Here is a 15,693-nt window from a genome sequence, read left to right as displayed (position 1 = left end):
GGGTCTTTACCCCTAAAAGAGAGCTGGGTCAATACCTGCTCACAGGGAGATATAACATGATGGTAAAGCCTCCCTGTGTGTTAATGAACCCAGGTAATCACAACCAAATCATTAGCATTGCTTACTTTATGGGTTTATTATAGGTTCATATGGCCAACCTAAAGTAGATAACATGTACAGATGTAGAACTACATTATTGGATTCTCTTCATATAAATACTGTGTGCAGTTCATTAAAAAGTAAGGAACTAATAGTTCAGAAAAACTGGAGAATTGGCCATTGGAGATTAATTGGGCTTGCGCTTTTTCACCTGGGAAACGTAAATAAGAAATTTGATTGCTTGCTACAGGTTCTCTAATTTTGCAAAGAATGCTTTTTTCTTGCATCCCTATGTTTTTTCTTTTTCCCTTATCAGCTAAAATAAAAAATAAAAAAAAACAGATTCTATTTTTCAGCACCTGCAGAGCATGCAAATTAATGAAACATGGTTATCTGCTATGGGTTGCTGAACCTTAGTAAGTTTTAAAGGGTCAGACAATGATACATATACCCAAACATGTGTACAAAAATGAAACTTTAAAAAGGACAACTCAAATCCACTGACTGAAAATTAGTTTTTTGATTATAGTCACAGTTAAAAAACCAAAAACCAAACAAAAAAAAAAAAAAAAAACGTTTGTATTGTATGAGTCTCCTAGCTCAGAACTTGGTTAGACTAAGAAAGTTTTTCATATTGCATTTGCCCATTTATGTAGGCCCTCCGGTCATTAAGGACAACAGAATTTTTTCTTTTCTGTCTGGGTTTTATGCTTGCGGAAGATGTCCTCCATGCAGACAATGTAAACACAATGCCAAAAGACATAAGGATTTTGTCGCTTCTGCTACCAATAGAAGACATCCTATTAAAAATCTCATTATGTGCAATACGACTGGTGTTGTGTATGTATTGGAGTGATTGTTGACTCCAGTATGTGGGAAGGACTTCCAGACCCTTTAGTGTTCAGATAGTCGAACATGTTAATAATATTAAAAAAAAAAGTCCTAAGAACACAATGTGTCCAAACGTTTTAGAAATTTTCATAATATAGATCCTAAATGACTTAAAATTTTGGGGTTTAGAGAGGATCAATAAACATTGGAGAGGAGGGCATTATATATGCCAATTAAAGTGGAAGGAAACCCATCGATTTAAACAGTTTAAAAAAAAACTGTTACATTTCCGGCATGCCGGGAATGCCAACTGCACATTGGCTGTGCTCTCAACCAAACTGTCAAACCATCCAATGGCTGGTGTCATAACGGATCACATGTGCAGCACATTGGCAGTTGAAGATTAAACAGAGGCAAAGATGGCAGCTTCCTTGGCTGAAAACGATAAGGGAGTTTACTTCCACTTTAAGGCCGGGTTCACACCGCTGCGATGCGGGAACGCCGCGAATCCGCGGCGTTTTCCCGCATCGCATTACTCCCGCCGGCAGTTCACACTGCCCTATGCGGACGGCTGGGAGTGTCAATGATATGTTAATGACACCCCCAGATCCGTCCGCATATCGCAGTGCGATCTGCCGACTCGCACAGGAATCGGATCGCATGGTGTGAACCCCCATGCGATCCGATTCTGTTGCGGACCAAAAAAAGGGTCCCGTGCGAGTTTGCTGCGGGAGCGATGCGAATTCAGCCATACTATCTGTATGGCTGTACTCGCATCGCTACGGAGATCGGATGCGATTTGCGGTGTGAATCACATCCGGATCTCCCCCCGCAGCAGTGTGAACCCAGCCTAAGTCAGCGAGAATCCTTCTGGATCCATGAGACACAGGTTTTGTATCTGATAAATGACGGGTTTTTACTATGTTTTACATTCTGTATAATGGTTATATTTTATGTTATGCGATGACCACAGGGATTTTTTTGTCCGTTTTAATTACTGGATTTATTGTAATCCTTTTTGAACTGAGTTATTACTTAGTTCTTTTATTGCATAGATTTTCTATAGGCTTTTAGTCCATGTGCCATTGTTTTGCAAATTGCTAGCCTGTGTCCCCTTTAGAGAGCGAGCGGAATTGTCTCAGAATAAGTTCCGGTATTTGGATTTCCGATCCTGGAACTTCCGGCGTTCTGCGCTCTGCATAGTGACCGGGAGTGTATAAATACATTCGGGTGATGCGCTAGCCTCACCCATACGGTCGAAGTCCCGTAGGACGCAACGCATACAAGGGAGGAGCTATTGTGCGGTCGTCATCCACAGTCATCTCTGTTACATTGCTTGTTCTGCCCCTCTGCGTTTGTTTACACGCCGCTTTTACTTTCACTTTGCCATTTTATTGCATTGCTGTGGCAGTGCTTTATACGGCCACTAGATTTTACGTATTGTGGATCATTTGAATAAATACACCTTATGGAGAACACTTAGATCGTGTCTCTTTTCCATCCACATTTACTCGTCCATATCCTGGCTCCTGGATCATCTGGTGTCTTCCGCTTTCTCCACTTACCATCTCTATCCCATGTGTCGATGCAAGCTGTATGACCTTCTGTTAGCTCAGAGGTCACTCCAATCTGGTAAGAATTTGGATTTGGTGGTGGAGGATCAGTCAGACTACTCAGCAATTTCGAATTGTGTTTTCCCTGGCGAGGTGATCCCACCTTTTTATTGCCAAGAACTGTTTGCTTTTACAGGTTTATGGACTCATATTGCGCTATACTAGTTTTTACATTTACAGTTTTTTGAGGCTTTGTGATTTACCTTTGGAGTACAGCTTGCAATTTCTCTTACATTTTGATTTGTGTGCGCTGATTGTTTTCATTTTATACCATATATTTACCACCTGAAAATAATTGGAAAGCAGTACCCCAATAATGAATACCCATACTTCCAATTCATTTGTGGCCTTCCAGGTATGTTGGAGCAGTTCCAGATATAACAGTTTCCTATGGACTTCATTTAGAAGCAGATGGCTATACATGTATGACTATATCGTTTTCTCAGAAACCGTAATATATTCTTCAGCACATGGTAGTAACCCAAGAAAAGATCTAGAGTACAGTTATATAAATGGCATTACCAAAGCAAACTGCTTGTTGAGTTTCATCTGCTCTGCAAGAACAGTGACATTGTGGAATAAGTGAGGCTGCATGTGACTCCACATATGTGGGAACCACCAGAATTCCTTCCTGTGCATGAGCAGCATGTCATCCCCCTCATCTTCTTCATCGGTGCCTATAAAAAAAAAAAAAAAAAAAATTATATTATATTATATATATATATATATATATATATATATATATATATATATATATATATATATATATATATATATACATACATACATATACACATAAAAATATTAAACATCACCATATACATATGTGAAAAATATTTGCCCCCTTTATGATTTTTTTTTTGCATACGTAGTTTTTAAATTATGGTTTCATTTATTAAGTCAAAAAAGCTGTCCAAATCTGCCTGGCTTTATGTGAAAAAGTAATTGCCCCTTAACCTAATAACTGATTGTGCCACCCTTGATGGCCTGAGTAAGGTCATGCTACAGCATCTCAATTGGATTTAACTAGGCCACTCCAAAACCTACATTTTGCTTTGTTTTAACCATTTGGAGGTGGACTTGCTGTTGCATTTCCGATCATTGTCCTGCTGCATAACCCAAGTGCACTTGCATTATGCAGGTCACGAACTGATGGTCGGACATTCTCCTTTGGGATTTTCTGGTAGGAGCTCAGAATTCATGGTTCCATCAATTATGGTAAGTTGCCCAGGTCCTAAAGCTGCAAAGCAGCCCCAGGCCATCACGCTACCACCACCAATGTCTAACTTTTAGTATGATGTTCTTGTTATGAAAAGCTGTATTAGTTTTGTGCCAGATGCAGCAGGACGCACACCTTCCAAAAAGTAGGATTTTTGGCTCATCAGTCCACAGAATATTTGCCTAAGTCTCTGGGATAATCAAGACTTTTTTGGTAAATGTGAGATGAGTCTTTCTGCTTTTTGATCAGCAGTGGCTTTGGCCTTGGAACTCTCCCGTGGATGCCATTTTTGCCCAGTCTCTTTCTTATTGTTAAATCATGAACACAGATCTTACCTGAGGCAAGTGAGGCCTCTATTAACCTCCTGGATGAGTTGCCATCATGCTCTTGGAGTCATTTTCTGTAGGCTGGCCACTCCTGGGAAGGTTCATCACTGTACCAAGTCCTCTCAATTTGTGGATAATGGCTCTCCTCATGGTTCACTGGAGTTCCAAAGCCTTAGAAATGGCTTTGAAACCCTTCCTAGACCGATACAGGTTTCTATTCTGTTGTTGAATTTGTTTAGAATGTGGCATGTTGTGTGTCTTTTTGCGATCTGTTAGCGTGCTTCACTTTGTCAGCTGTCAACTTTCTATTTATGTGATTTGATTCAACAGGTCCGGCAGTAATAAGGCCTGGGTGTGGCAAGTGAAATATTACTCAGCTTTCCAAAAAATTGGAGTTAATCACAGTTCATTCACGATTCAGCATGGGAGGGGGCAATTTTTCACAAACCAGGCAGGTTTGAACAGCTTTTTTCCCTTAATTAAATAATTTAAAAACTGCATCTTGGATTTACTCGGGTTATCTCTGTGTAATATTGAAATTTGTTTGATGATCCGAGTCATTTAAGTGTGCAAAAAAAATAATTAAATTAGGAAGGGGGCAAATACTTTTCCACAGCACTGTACCTATGCAAATGAGGCCACATTCAAAATTTTCTAAATTTTTTTTGGTTTCCTGTATTCAACCCCCGCCCCCCCCATTTTTAAGCTGAACTAGTATTCATTATTACACTTCAAATTCTTCATTCCTTTGCTTTTAAGCCCTTGTACACATGGTCGGAGATTCCGACGGAATGTGTCCTATCGGACCGTTTTGTCGGATAATCTGTGTGTGGGCTCCATTGGACTGTTTCCGTCAGAGTATCCGACCAAGTTTTCCAACTTTCCGACAAAATGCTCCGATCGGACATACTCCGATCATGTGTAGCCTACTCCGACGGACAAAGTGCTACGCATGCTCAGATCAAATTCCTAGACCAAAGCTATTGGCTACTAGCCTGAACGTAGTCCCGTCCTAACGAAATAACGTCATCATGTTATGTACAATCGGATTTTCCGACAACTTTGTCCAACCGTGTGTATGCAACAGTGTCGGACAAAAGCCAACGGATTGGGTTGTCAGAATGTCCGACCGTGTGTACAAGGGCTAATTAGTACTCAATTTACCCCTGCTTGTCATAAAAAAAAAAAAAAAAAAAGAAAAAATGGAAAACTTACCTACACTTCTTAAATGGCTTTATCAGGCAGAATGTTTACCATATATACCAAGGTTTTCTTTACCAAGTATTTTGCCATATAGAGCCAGCCCCACAAATCCCAGCATTCCATAGGTCCAATGTGCACTACATCAAAATTATTAACATTCTAGGCAAGGACATAGCTACTGGACCCCACTGAATGGCTTTACAAGATCCCCAACAATACTCTGATCATCAAACATGTTTATTTATAAAAAGTCACAATGTGAAAATAGCGTGATGTGCAGGAACTCCTTGGCTATCAAATATTGTTATTCAGAATGACAATCTTCCAGCACCAACTCCAATAAAACAATACAATACTGTGTTCACAGTGCGGCAATCCATTGTCTACAATAAAATCCAGATTGCCAATACTAGACAGATAAATCGGACAGACTTTTCTGCCACATTAAGATTTAGTAGTTCTCAAAAGTTCCCATTTTTATCATTCAAATTAAAGAAGGCACGGATGCATGCTCCCACTTATAACAAATAAAAATATTTTTAAGAAATGACTTACCTGTGTGGTAGAACTTTCCCGAAAAGCCCAAGTTGAAAGTGAAATTTGGTACTAGTGTTCTTAGCTTGCTCTGGGTATTCAGCAGTGCCTAAGGGAAAAACAGACAACGATGTCAGCGTATTAGAGAGCAGCCAAGGTCTCTTGCTGCATTTGTCAAAAGGTTGATTTATCAAAAAGGACGACACTCCAATAGTGGAACCATATTCAGGATTGCTTAATTACATGCATATTCTGCACGCCAAGAAAATGGTGCTTTACAACTATGTTTTGCAGGACGGGATTAATGACAAACTAGGTGACAATCCAAAGTCATAGTATGGCTGAGCTACTGGTAGGAAGTCTTTCTGTTGTCAACTTTTTTTTGTTTTTGTTTTATAATTCAACCTGTGTGTCAGTTATTACTGCCAATTCCATAAATACAAATCTCATGCAAGACCACCTACAGTCCATTCACAGCTACTACCCACATGTATTCTGTCTGCAGAACACATAAGCACTCTGATGATGATGTTGCACTTTGATTTGCTGAGGAAGGAAGCTACCCAGCTATCAAAGCAAATTACCACTCGATTTCAGTGAAAGTAAGACAACAGATGGAGGTGTTGGGAGCAAACCTTATAAGCTAGAATTGAATCTCCGAAGAGCAAATGAGACCATAAAACTGCAGCAGCTTAAATGTTTTTCTGACAGAACAAGGTTAATAAAATGATAATGCAGTTTACCCAAGTATGGAAATCACTTAACATAACCACCTAAACAGGAAAGAAAAGTTAGATTTTTTTACTCTATGCTTCAACTTCTCAAATTAAAGTAGAGACCACCCATGTCTATAATGCAACAAAAATAGGCAATGGTTTTCTATATTGCGAGACGACCAAATTTGTATGCCTCAAAGATCTGCAGGTAAGACATAAAACTGTATATTTCTTAGGACTCGTTTCACATTGTAACACAGCTGCTGGTTTGCTCTGTGGAGTGCAGTGCCGATGCTCAGATTACAATGGTCACACTTTTCATCCCAACTTCTACTTCTTTTCACCACATTGCAGCGCAGTATTGTGAACTGAACAAATGGGACATAAGGAAATTTGCCTCGTCCATGCATTGAAACTTGGCCAAGTATGGCTGCCCAGTGCAGACCAACACACCTAGGCCATCAACCTGCACTGGAAATTAATGTTGGCATCCTACTAGTTTCTACTTCCTAGCAGCAAAATCATACTCCCTCCATTAGGTCATAGGTAACCTGGATGGACAGAGGAAAAAATATGCCGCTTTAAAACATTTCTAGTGTTCTGAGGACTGAATTAACTGCCAATGTACTAGAGCTGCCACGACGCAATCGACTACGTCGACTAAGAAAATACGTTGACGTGAGTGCAGGGCGTCGATGCGTCACAGTGGGGGCAGTGCTTAGCATTTACCGCTCCCCTCCGTGCCGCCGTCCCCCTCTCTTCTCCCCCTCCGTGCCGCCGTCCCCCTCTCTTCTCCCCCTTCACGCCGCCGTCCCTAGGGGTGCAACGGATCGTCACCGATCCGTGCGCACATGCCGCGATCCGCGGAGCGCTCCGCGGTCTCGGCCTTAGGAGAGGCCGCGGCTTCGGCCTAGCTCCGAAGCGGCGGCCATCTTTCTACACCCAGGTGTTTACAATGTGATCGCTCCGATGGACATGACATGACGCCGGTTTCTCTCTCCCCTCTCTGTACTGATCTGTGCAGTGGAGGGGAGAGGTCGGATGGATGCAGCCATCCCTCCATACCCTGCCAATGCCATGCTCTACTCTACTCTGCCCTGCCATGCCATACTCTGCCCTGCCCTGCCCTGCCCTGCCATGCCATGCCCTGCCCTGCCCTGCCCTGCCATGCCCTGCCCTGCCCTGCCATGCCCTGCCCTGCCCTGCCATGCCATGCCCTGCCCTGCTATACCCTGCAATACTATGCTATACTATGCGCTCTGCAATACTCTGCCCTGCCCTGCAATACTCTGCCCTGCCCTGCAATACTCTGCCCTGCCCTGCAATACTCTGCCCTGCCCTGCAATACTCTGCCCTGCCCTGCAATACCCTGCAATGCCCTGCAATGCCCTGCAATACTCTGCCCTGCCCTGCAATGCATAGCTAATCAAAAAAAAACACTAGATTCATTAAAAAATAAAAAAAATAATTGGATAGTCGTTGACTAATCGAAGAAATAATCGATAGATTAGTCGACAGACAAATTAATCGTTAGTTGCAGCTCTACAATGTACACTGAGCATATGGTTGCAAGGCCCACTAACCTTTTAGCTCAACTTTTTTGTTATATTTCAATAGAGGTGGACAGTCTGGGTTAGAATCTCTGCAGATATCAAAAGATATTTACAGTACTGCCCAAAAAAATATGAGTGTGTGTGTGAAAAAAACGCTGTAAAAATGAAGACGCTTTTAAAAAAATGCATTGAATCGTTTTTCTTTATCCATTAACCTACAAAGTGCATAAACAAAAAAAAAAGTGTATCCTTTGCCTTAAAAACTGAATACATTTTTGCTGGGTCTGCTTGTATACAAAGTTTAAGCAACTCAGCAGGTAGGTTGTTCCAAAAGTCTTGGATAACTAACCATAGTTCTTGTGTTTTTAGGTTGTCTCAGTTAATTCCATCTCTTCACATAATCCTAAAAAAAAAAAACAATGATGTTGAGTTCAGGTGGGCCATGTTATCTCTTCCAGGACCCCCTTGTTCTTTTTCCTGAAGACAGTTCTTTATGACTTTGGCTAAGATTCAGAAGACCACCCGGCTTGCTTCTTCAGGAGAGTAACAAAATGATCTTTAAAATATACTTAGGCTTAACAGCATGTATATTATCTAAAAAATTGTGGTACGAAACCTTTAAACTTAGAAAGGACCCAGAAGGTGCGCTAAAAAATTCCCCCATCCAAAAAGTTTTCTAAAGTGTTGGTGTTTGACACTATACCACTGGAACGTAAAAGAATGGTCTATACTACACCTCTACTAATGTGCTGTAGTCTCTCAAACCTGCTCCTGTCCACTTCACTCAGTCGTTCCCCAAATCACATTCTCACCTAGCTGTGGGGTCCAACCATGAGATACTGAAAAAATATATGTTTTATTGGCATCTGTTGAAGGAATCTCATTTGACCTTCTTTCCCAGTGACAAAGGAGAAGAAGTGAGGGGACAGCAATAATGAGAATAAATTGAGTACTAACCAATTAATGACTATGCCATCCCCTCAATCTATAGTTCTGACAGGATGATCGCACCAGATGGAGGTGGGAACGTAAGAAGAAATTAACAATGGCATTGTACATAGTGGTGTTTTCGACAAATAGTGAATTGTTATTTTCCATTCAATAAGACCTTCATAAGAAAAAAAATGGATATTGAATATGTAGGGTTTTTCTCTTTAATAAACCATTTAAATATGCTTTTTTTTTTTTTGGGACTGAAAAAAGGAAATGTTAATTAACTCAGAGGACGGAGGAGGAGAAAGGCTGGCCTATAAAAAGGTTATCCAACACATGCATACTTTTGGAATGAGTCTGTCTCCGTATTGGTACAAACCCAATTAAAGGATTTCATACATCAAACACATCTCTGAGGAAATCCTTATTCTAAGGTCATGTCTTATGAGGTAGCTAAACCTTTTTTAGCAACAAGTCACCATAGCAATTCTGTTTGCTATTCTGTAACCAGAGAGAAACCCAAATTCTCTTTCCCTTCACGTCTCCAGCCAAGAGAAACATCCCTTTGCCAATACCTACTGCATCAACTGACCTAATATCACAAGCAGTTTGTCTCAAACATTGCCTGCACAAGTGTGTCATATACAGGAAGAAAACAAAGCCAAAAGAAACCCTTTTAATGGTAACTGCTAGCACTGCCTGTGCTGCTAAAACATTATTTTCCTCACCAACAGACTTATACAGGAAGCACCTTCATCCAATTTATGGTATAATGTGCAAAAAAACCCCCATCATAATTAAAGCCATTTTTCTTTTGTTTTGTATAAAGTAGGGAATGTGTAAACTCCCACTCAAATTTTTTGGGAGTTCCTTCACTCACTGAGGAGATAATTGTTCGCTTACAGCCTCAGAGATTCAACAGGTAGTGAGTGGAAACCTCTCCAAAGTAAGGAAAATCTTCCCAATCAGGTGTATCCATCATAAGGTTTCCCTATATGAACAGCTCCATTGCTGGCAATGGGGTGCGACTTGTCATGCGATTGAGAACTGTCAAATCACATGACAAACCCCACCAGTGTGAACAAGGTCTAATGAAAATCAACATCTTTCAATTCCACACTATTAGGGGCTTCTGTACACTAGGGCTGAAACAACGAATCGATTAATCGGCCAGTAATATAATGGGGTAAAAAAATAAATAAAAATAAAACTAAAATGAGCCCTTTATATTACAAAAATATCATCACTATTGTACATATTCTACATGTTCTACATATACATGTTCTACAGTAAATGAACCCCTTCCAGTAGTGATTATCTGCTTTTTTGTACTATAAAGGGCTAATTTTAGTCTTTTTAACCCCATTATGTTACTAAACGTCTATAGGCCTGGTTCACATCTATATGTTTATTGGTGCTTTTTGCAGAAACGCACTACAGTTCATTTACATGGTTTCCTATGGGACACGTTCACATCTGTGTTTTTTTTCAGCCGCTGAATATTTGGAATAGGTCAGGGACTTTTAACGCAAAACAGTGCTTTTTTTGGTTCAATATACTTGAATGGAGAAGCTGCAGAAAAGAATGTAATGTGTTTTTGCAGCAATTTGTGAATTTTGAGGTAAATAATGAATTTAATCCATTTTGGAATAAGGCTGTAACAAAACAAAATGTGGAAATGTGAAGCGCTGTGAATACTTTCTGGATGCACTGTGTATTGGATTGTTAAAATTAACTATTCTTTGTATTGCGGTTACAATGCCGATGTTATAAAATTAAAGCTGTGATCCTAGAACTCCTGCATTTCAACTTCAGAGAAAAGTCCATTACCCTGTAAACACCAGGAGAATCCAAACTTGTAAGTTTGAGGCTTTTCTTACCTGTACGTGCATTTTTGAACTTTTTTTTTATGCCTATATACATTTTCAAACCATATAAAAAAAACTGAATGCATTTTCACCTAGAAACTATCAAAAAAAAGTTGGCATTGCCGTGGTATCCAACTCCCGTAATCCCCTCTACAGAAGAGTTGGGAAAGGTAGGGTCAGTACTGAACCAATCCCAGTTATTCTTCAATGACCAAATCACAGGTGACCAAGCTCTATTGCTCAAGTCCAGTAGAGGTCACCTACATCGCTATACTGTTTGGCAGGCGTGGCTGAATCACAAAACTAGCTAAACACAATTTTATAACCTGTCTTCTTAAACGGCACACATATACACATTTCAAATGTGTATTTAGTGGTTTGTCTAGAAATCCACTTTATGCCAATTTGAGAAAACAAATTTAACATGTGTGTATCCTGTAAGCCTGGAATACCAATAGGGTTCCCAAATACATACATTATATATATATATATAAAAAATATGTGTTCATCCTACTCTGTATCTGGAAGTGCAATACAATCTTTAGCTGGCAACACAACCAGGCAGCCTCCTGCCAGACCTTAGGGCGAGGGCTACACAAGTGATCTTAATATTACGCAACTGACAAGCCAACATTTGCTTACAATCTTATTATCAGTATAAATTGTATGCGCTGCGAACAAGATGAGTGCCAACTAGGTGTTGAACCTGTCTCAGTAGCAAAACCTGCCCATGCAGCTTCCCCTGATTCAGAATATACTTTTTAAGCCTTGCATAGACTCTTTACAGTGGAATTACACTACATTTGTGCACCAAAAACATTTAAATACATTTTTTATATTCAAAGTAAATGCACGCATCTATGTCCTTGTGCTTTATTTTGCTGAGAAATCAAACACCCCCTAGCATTTCAGATTGTGGCCATGTTGAGTAAGGGCAAATGATTCATGCAGCATTTCCTGGAATCTATATGCCCTTAGCTCAGGCATGCACACACATAGGTGTGTTTAGCTGACAAAACCCCTCCTCCCTTCCTGAAGACACTTGGTATGTATGACATCATATGCCTGGAAACCAGGAAGTAAAAAAAACGAACTACTTACTAATGCTCACAGTGAAGTTCTGCTTTATTTTTTGCGCTATAAACAAACAGAGCGGCAATTTTGAAAAATAATTCAATATTTTTTACTTTTTGCTATAGTAAATATCCCCAAAAAATATATATAAAACATTTTTTTTCTTCAGTTTAGGCCGATACGTATTCTTCTACATATTTTTGGTAAAAAAAAAAAAAAAAATTGCAATTAGCGATTATTGATTGGTTTGCACAAAAGTTATAGCGTTTACAAAATAGGGGACAGTTTTATAGCATTTTTGTTAATTTTTTTTTTTTACTAGTAATGACGGCGATCAGCGATTTTTATTGTGACTGCGACATTATGGCGGACACATCGGACATTTTTTTACACATTTTTGGGACCATTAGCATTGATTTCTGTATATCTGACATTTAAATGCATTGCTTCCTGTGTAAATGACAATGGCAGTGAAGGAGTTAACCACTAGGGGGCAGTGTAGTATTATGTATGACGTTATGTGTTTTTTTTAATCGTATGGGGGCGTGGCCTGGCATGTGACGTCACTGATCGTCCTTCCCTATAAAAAGGGAAGAGACTATCGTGACAGCCACACAGGGAAGCATGGGGAGAGGTTTGTTTACACAGACCTCTCCTCGTTCTTCAGCTCTGTGACCCGATTGCGGGACACCAGCGGCGATTGGGTCCGCTGGTCCCATGGCCACGGTCACGGAGCACAGCTAGGCACTTAAAGAATCACGTACATCTACGTGATTGTGCCCAGCCGTGCCATTCTGCCGACGTACATCGGCATGAGGCGTTCCTTAAGTGGTTAAAAATATAAATTACCGTACGCACAGAGAACAAAAAAAATAAAAAATAAAGTCAGTGAACCATTGTAGAAATTTTCCTTCACTTGGTGTCTTCCCAGAGACCCAACAGGAAGTTAGAGGTAATCTTCTTAGTCTCAGTTTACATCTGTTTACTGCAAGAATGCTCATGAAATCATGTACATGGTGAGCTGCATTTTATTAACCACTTGCCATCGGCCATATAGCAAAATGACAGTGGCAAAGTGGTTTAGTTATCCTGATCGGATGTCATATGACGTGATCAGGATAACAGTTGGTGCGCGGTGATCAGGGGTGCTGTTTGTCAGTCTGACACACCACAACTCTGATCGTTGTATGAGGCTTCTTACCATGTGATCAGCTGCGACTAATCACAGCTCATCATTGCGTGAACCACGAAGTGCCGCTAAACGGCTTTCCTCGGTTCGCGCTTACAGGGAGAGCCAATGAGTGGCTCTCCCTTTCGGAAGGGGGGGGGTGCTCATCAGCTGTCAATCAATGCTCATAACCTGCAAGCCTGCCCCCCTCTATAAAGCCTGTCAGTGCCCATGAAACTACAGATCAGTGCCCCAAAAAATGCCAATCAGTACCCCATCAGTGATGCCCATCAAAGTGCCAATCAGTACCACTCAGTAAAGCCTGTCACTAGCTCCTCATCAGTGCTGCCTATCCAGCGCTGCCGATCAGTTTTTTTTCAAAATTGGCGCACTTTTTTGCTTATAGTGCAAAAATTTAAAACTGCACAGGTGATCAAATACCGACAAAATAAAGCTCTATTTGTGGGAAGAAAATTATAAAAATTTAGTTTGGGTATAGTGATGCATGACCGCGCAATTGACATTCAAAGTGCGATAGCGCTGTAAGCTAAAACTTATACTGGGCAGGAAGGGGGGGGAAGTACATGCACTTTATTTGTGCTATTTCTGTGCACTGGGTGGCCCATTCAAGTGCATGGCATAGCAGGTGTAAAAATGTGCATCAGCGCACGTGTGTTGAATCGCAAAGGTGCAAACCCAGCCTTAAACAGTTGTCTCTTGAATGGATGCCCTCATTAGAAGATTTTCCCTTAGATTTAATCTTAAAAGGTTTAGGGTTCCCCTCACTAACTTTTCTGTAACAGTGACTAGGACAAATAGAGTGGTAAAATCCCCCCAATGGAGACACAGGGCAACAAAAAATATGACAAGGAATCTGACACTCTCACCCTACCCAAAATGAGAAAAAAAAAAAAAAAACTATAGATCCTCCCCTTCACGGGTGTTTTGTTAATACTCGGTGCCCCTCCCCCCACTAAGTGTCCCTATAGCAAGCTGCTTGCTATGGGGGCACTTGTGCATGCTTGCTCCGGAGCCGGCTCTCTATGTCCATAATACGTGGCTCAGCCCCCCTCCCCCAATCTCAGCCAATGAGGAGCAAGATACCCAGGAGAGCCTCGGCTCTTGTGCACATTGCTGGATTGAGATTGGGCTTAAGTAATAGAGGGGGTTGAGGGGGGGAGCTGCACTGACTTTTTTTAATCTTCATGATCGCACAAAGGTAAAAAACCTTCAGCACCACTTTAAAGTGGCGTTCCACCCAAAAGTGGAAAATCCACTTTAAGCATTCCTCGCCCCATTACGTGCCACATTTGGCATGTCATTATTTTTGGTCGGGGAGTGGGTGCCTAGTTTTAAGTGGGACTTCCTGTCCCATTTCCGAATTCAGGCCGACTAGGCGACTCCTCCTCTCAGCAATCTTATGGGACACGTCACAGGTCCCAGAAGATTGCCTGTCCACTTGGAGCGTGCAGAGCGACACATGCATGAGCAAGCTTTCACGGCCGGGTGCCCACAGTTTCTATGGCGGTGCCACGGAAAGGAGCAAGTCTCTGTGCGGCAGCACCTCTGGACAAGTAAGTGTGTTTCTTAAAAGTCAGCAGCTACACTTTTTGTAGCTGCTGACTTTTAAAAAACGAAAAAAAAGCCTGGAACTCCGCTTTAAAAAAAGGCGTTCTATAGTCATTTAATACTTATTACAATCACTATGTTGTATTAGTATTTTTTCAAAACAGCCAATAGAGGGAGTGATGCACCAGCTTACTGCCGATTCCAGGCACCCTTTAGGAGGGAGCTGGACACTGGATGGTGTAGAAGTTAAACCCTCATGATTTAGGATGCATTAAGGTGAAAAACCTCCTGTGCCACAGCTGCCCCCCCTTTTACTTACCACCGGTCCTCATTGGATAGATTTATAGCAGCGGGAGCCATTGGCTCCCGCTGCTGTCAGTCAAATTCAATGGATGCAGGAGCCAGAGGGTGGGGCCAGGTCCTGCTGTGTGTGTCAAAGGACACAGCAGAACATAGGCGCGTGCCCGCACAAGTGCTCCCAGGGAAAAGAGGAGGAGGGACCCCAGAAGATCAGGGCCACTCTGCAATACCCTTGCACAGATGTGACATTTTTTATTCAATTTTTTTAAATGACAAACGACTTTAGAACCCCTTTAAGCGGGTCATATATGGGTCAAACTGATCCGATTTACCCATCCAGACATCTGAGGTGGATAGGGCAATCCCTCCCCCTCCACTATTGTACTTTAATGGTAGACTCTCCCCGCAGAACACATGGATCAGAATGGCAGCCTGTGGCGCCGAGCTGATAAAATCAGACAGAGCGGTTGATTTACTTCTGTTCAACTACAGTGGTCACACATGAATCTACATTCAGCTGGTCCCTACCTAAACCAGCCTAATTCCAATCCATGTATGGCCAGCTTTAGCTATGCAATCTGCTCATCAGCTGCACAATTCCATTCTTGGACCTGCTTTTGGTGAGGTAATCAAGCATCTGATTAGCATAGCTAAAGTCTGCTGACAGTAGGGAGGGAGGAACATGTT

General features: G+C 41.3%; 1 protein-coding gene across 5 annotated transcripts in view; it reads right to left on the bottom strand.

Moving 5' to 3' along the window:
* NDST2 (N-deacetylase and N-sulfotransferase 2) overlaps positions 1-15,693 on the bottom strand; it is a 241,202-nt gene that overhangs the window by 59,848 nt on the left and 165,661 nt on the right. For all 5 annotated transcript variants that reach the window (XM_077454536.1, XM_077454537.1, XM_077454534.1 and 2 more), the window contains 2 exons: positions 5,847-5,934; positions 3,066-3,220 (listed from right to left, as the gene is read on the bottom strand). In XM_077454536.1, coding sequence (XP_077310662.1) covers positions 3,066-3,220; positions 5,847-5,934 — 243 coding nt within the window. The remainder of the gene's footprint in view (positions 1-3,065; positions 3,221-5,846; positions 5,935-15,693) is intronic.

This window comes from Lithobates pipiens, unplaced genomic scaffold, assembly GCF_037356315.1.
Source record: "Lithobates pipiens isolate NorthernLeopardFrog02 unplaced genomic scaffold, aLitPip1_a1.2 Scaffold_25, whole genome shotgun sequence".
Lineage (NCBI taxonomy): Eukaryota > Metazoa > Chordata > Amphibia > Anura > Ranidae > Lithobates > Lithobates pipiens.
The sequence above is the reverse complement of the archived record's forward strand: the minus strand, read 5'-3'. Positions and strand labels throughout refer to the sequence as shown.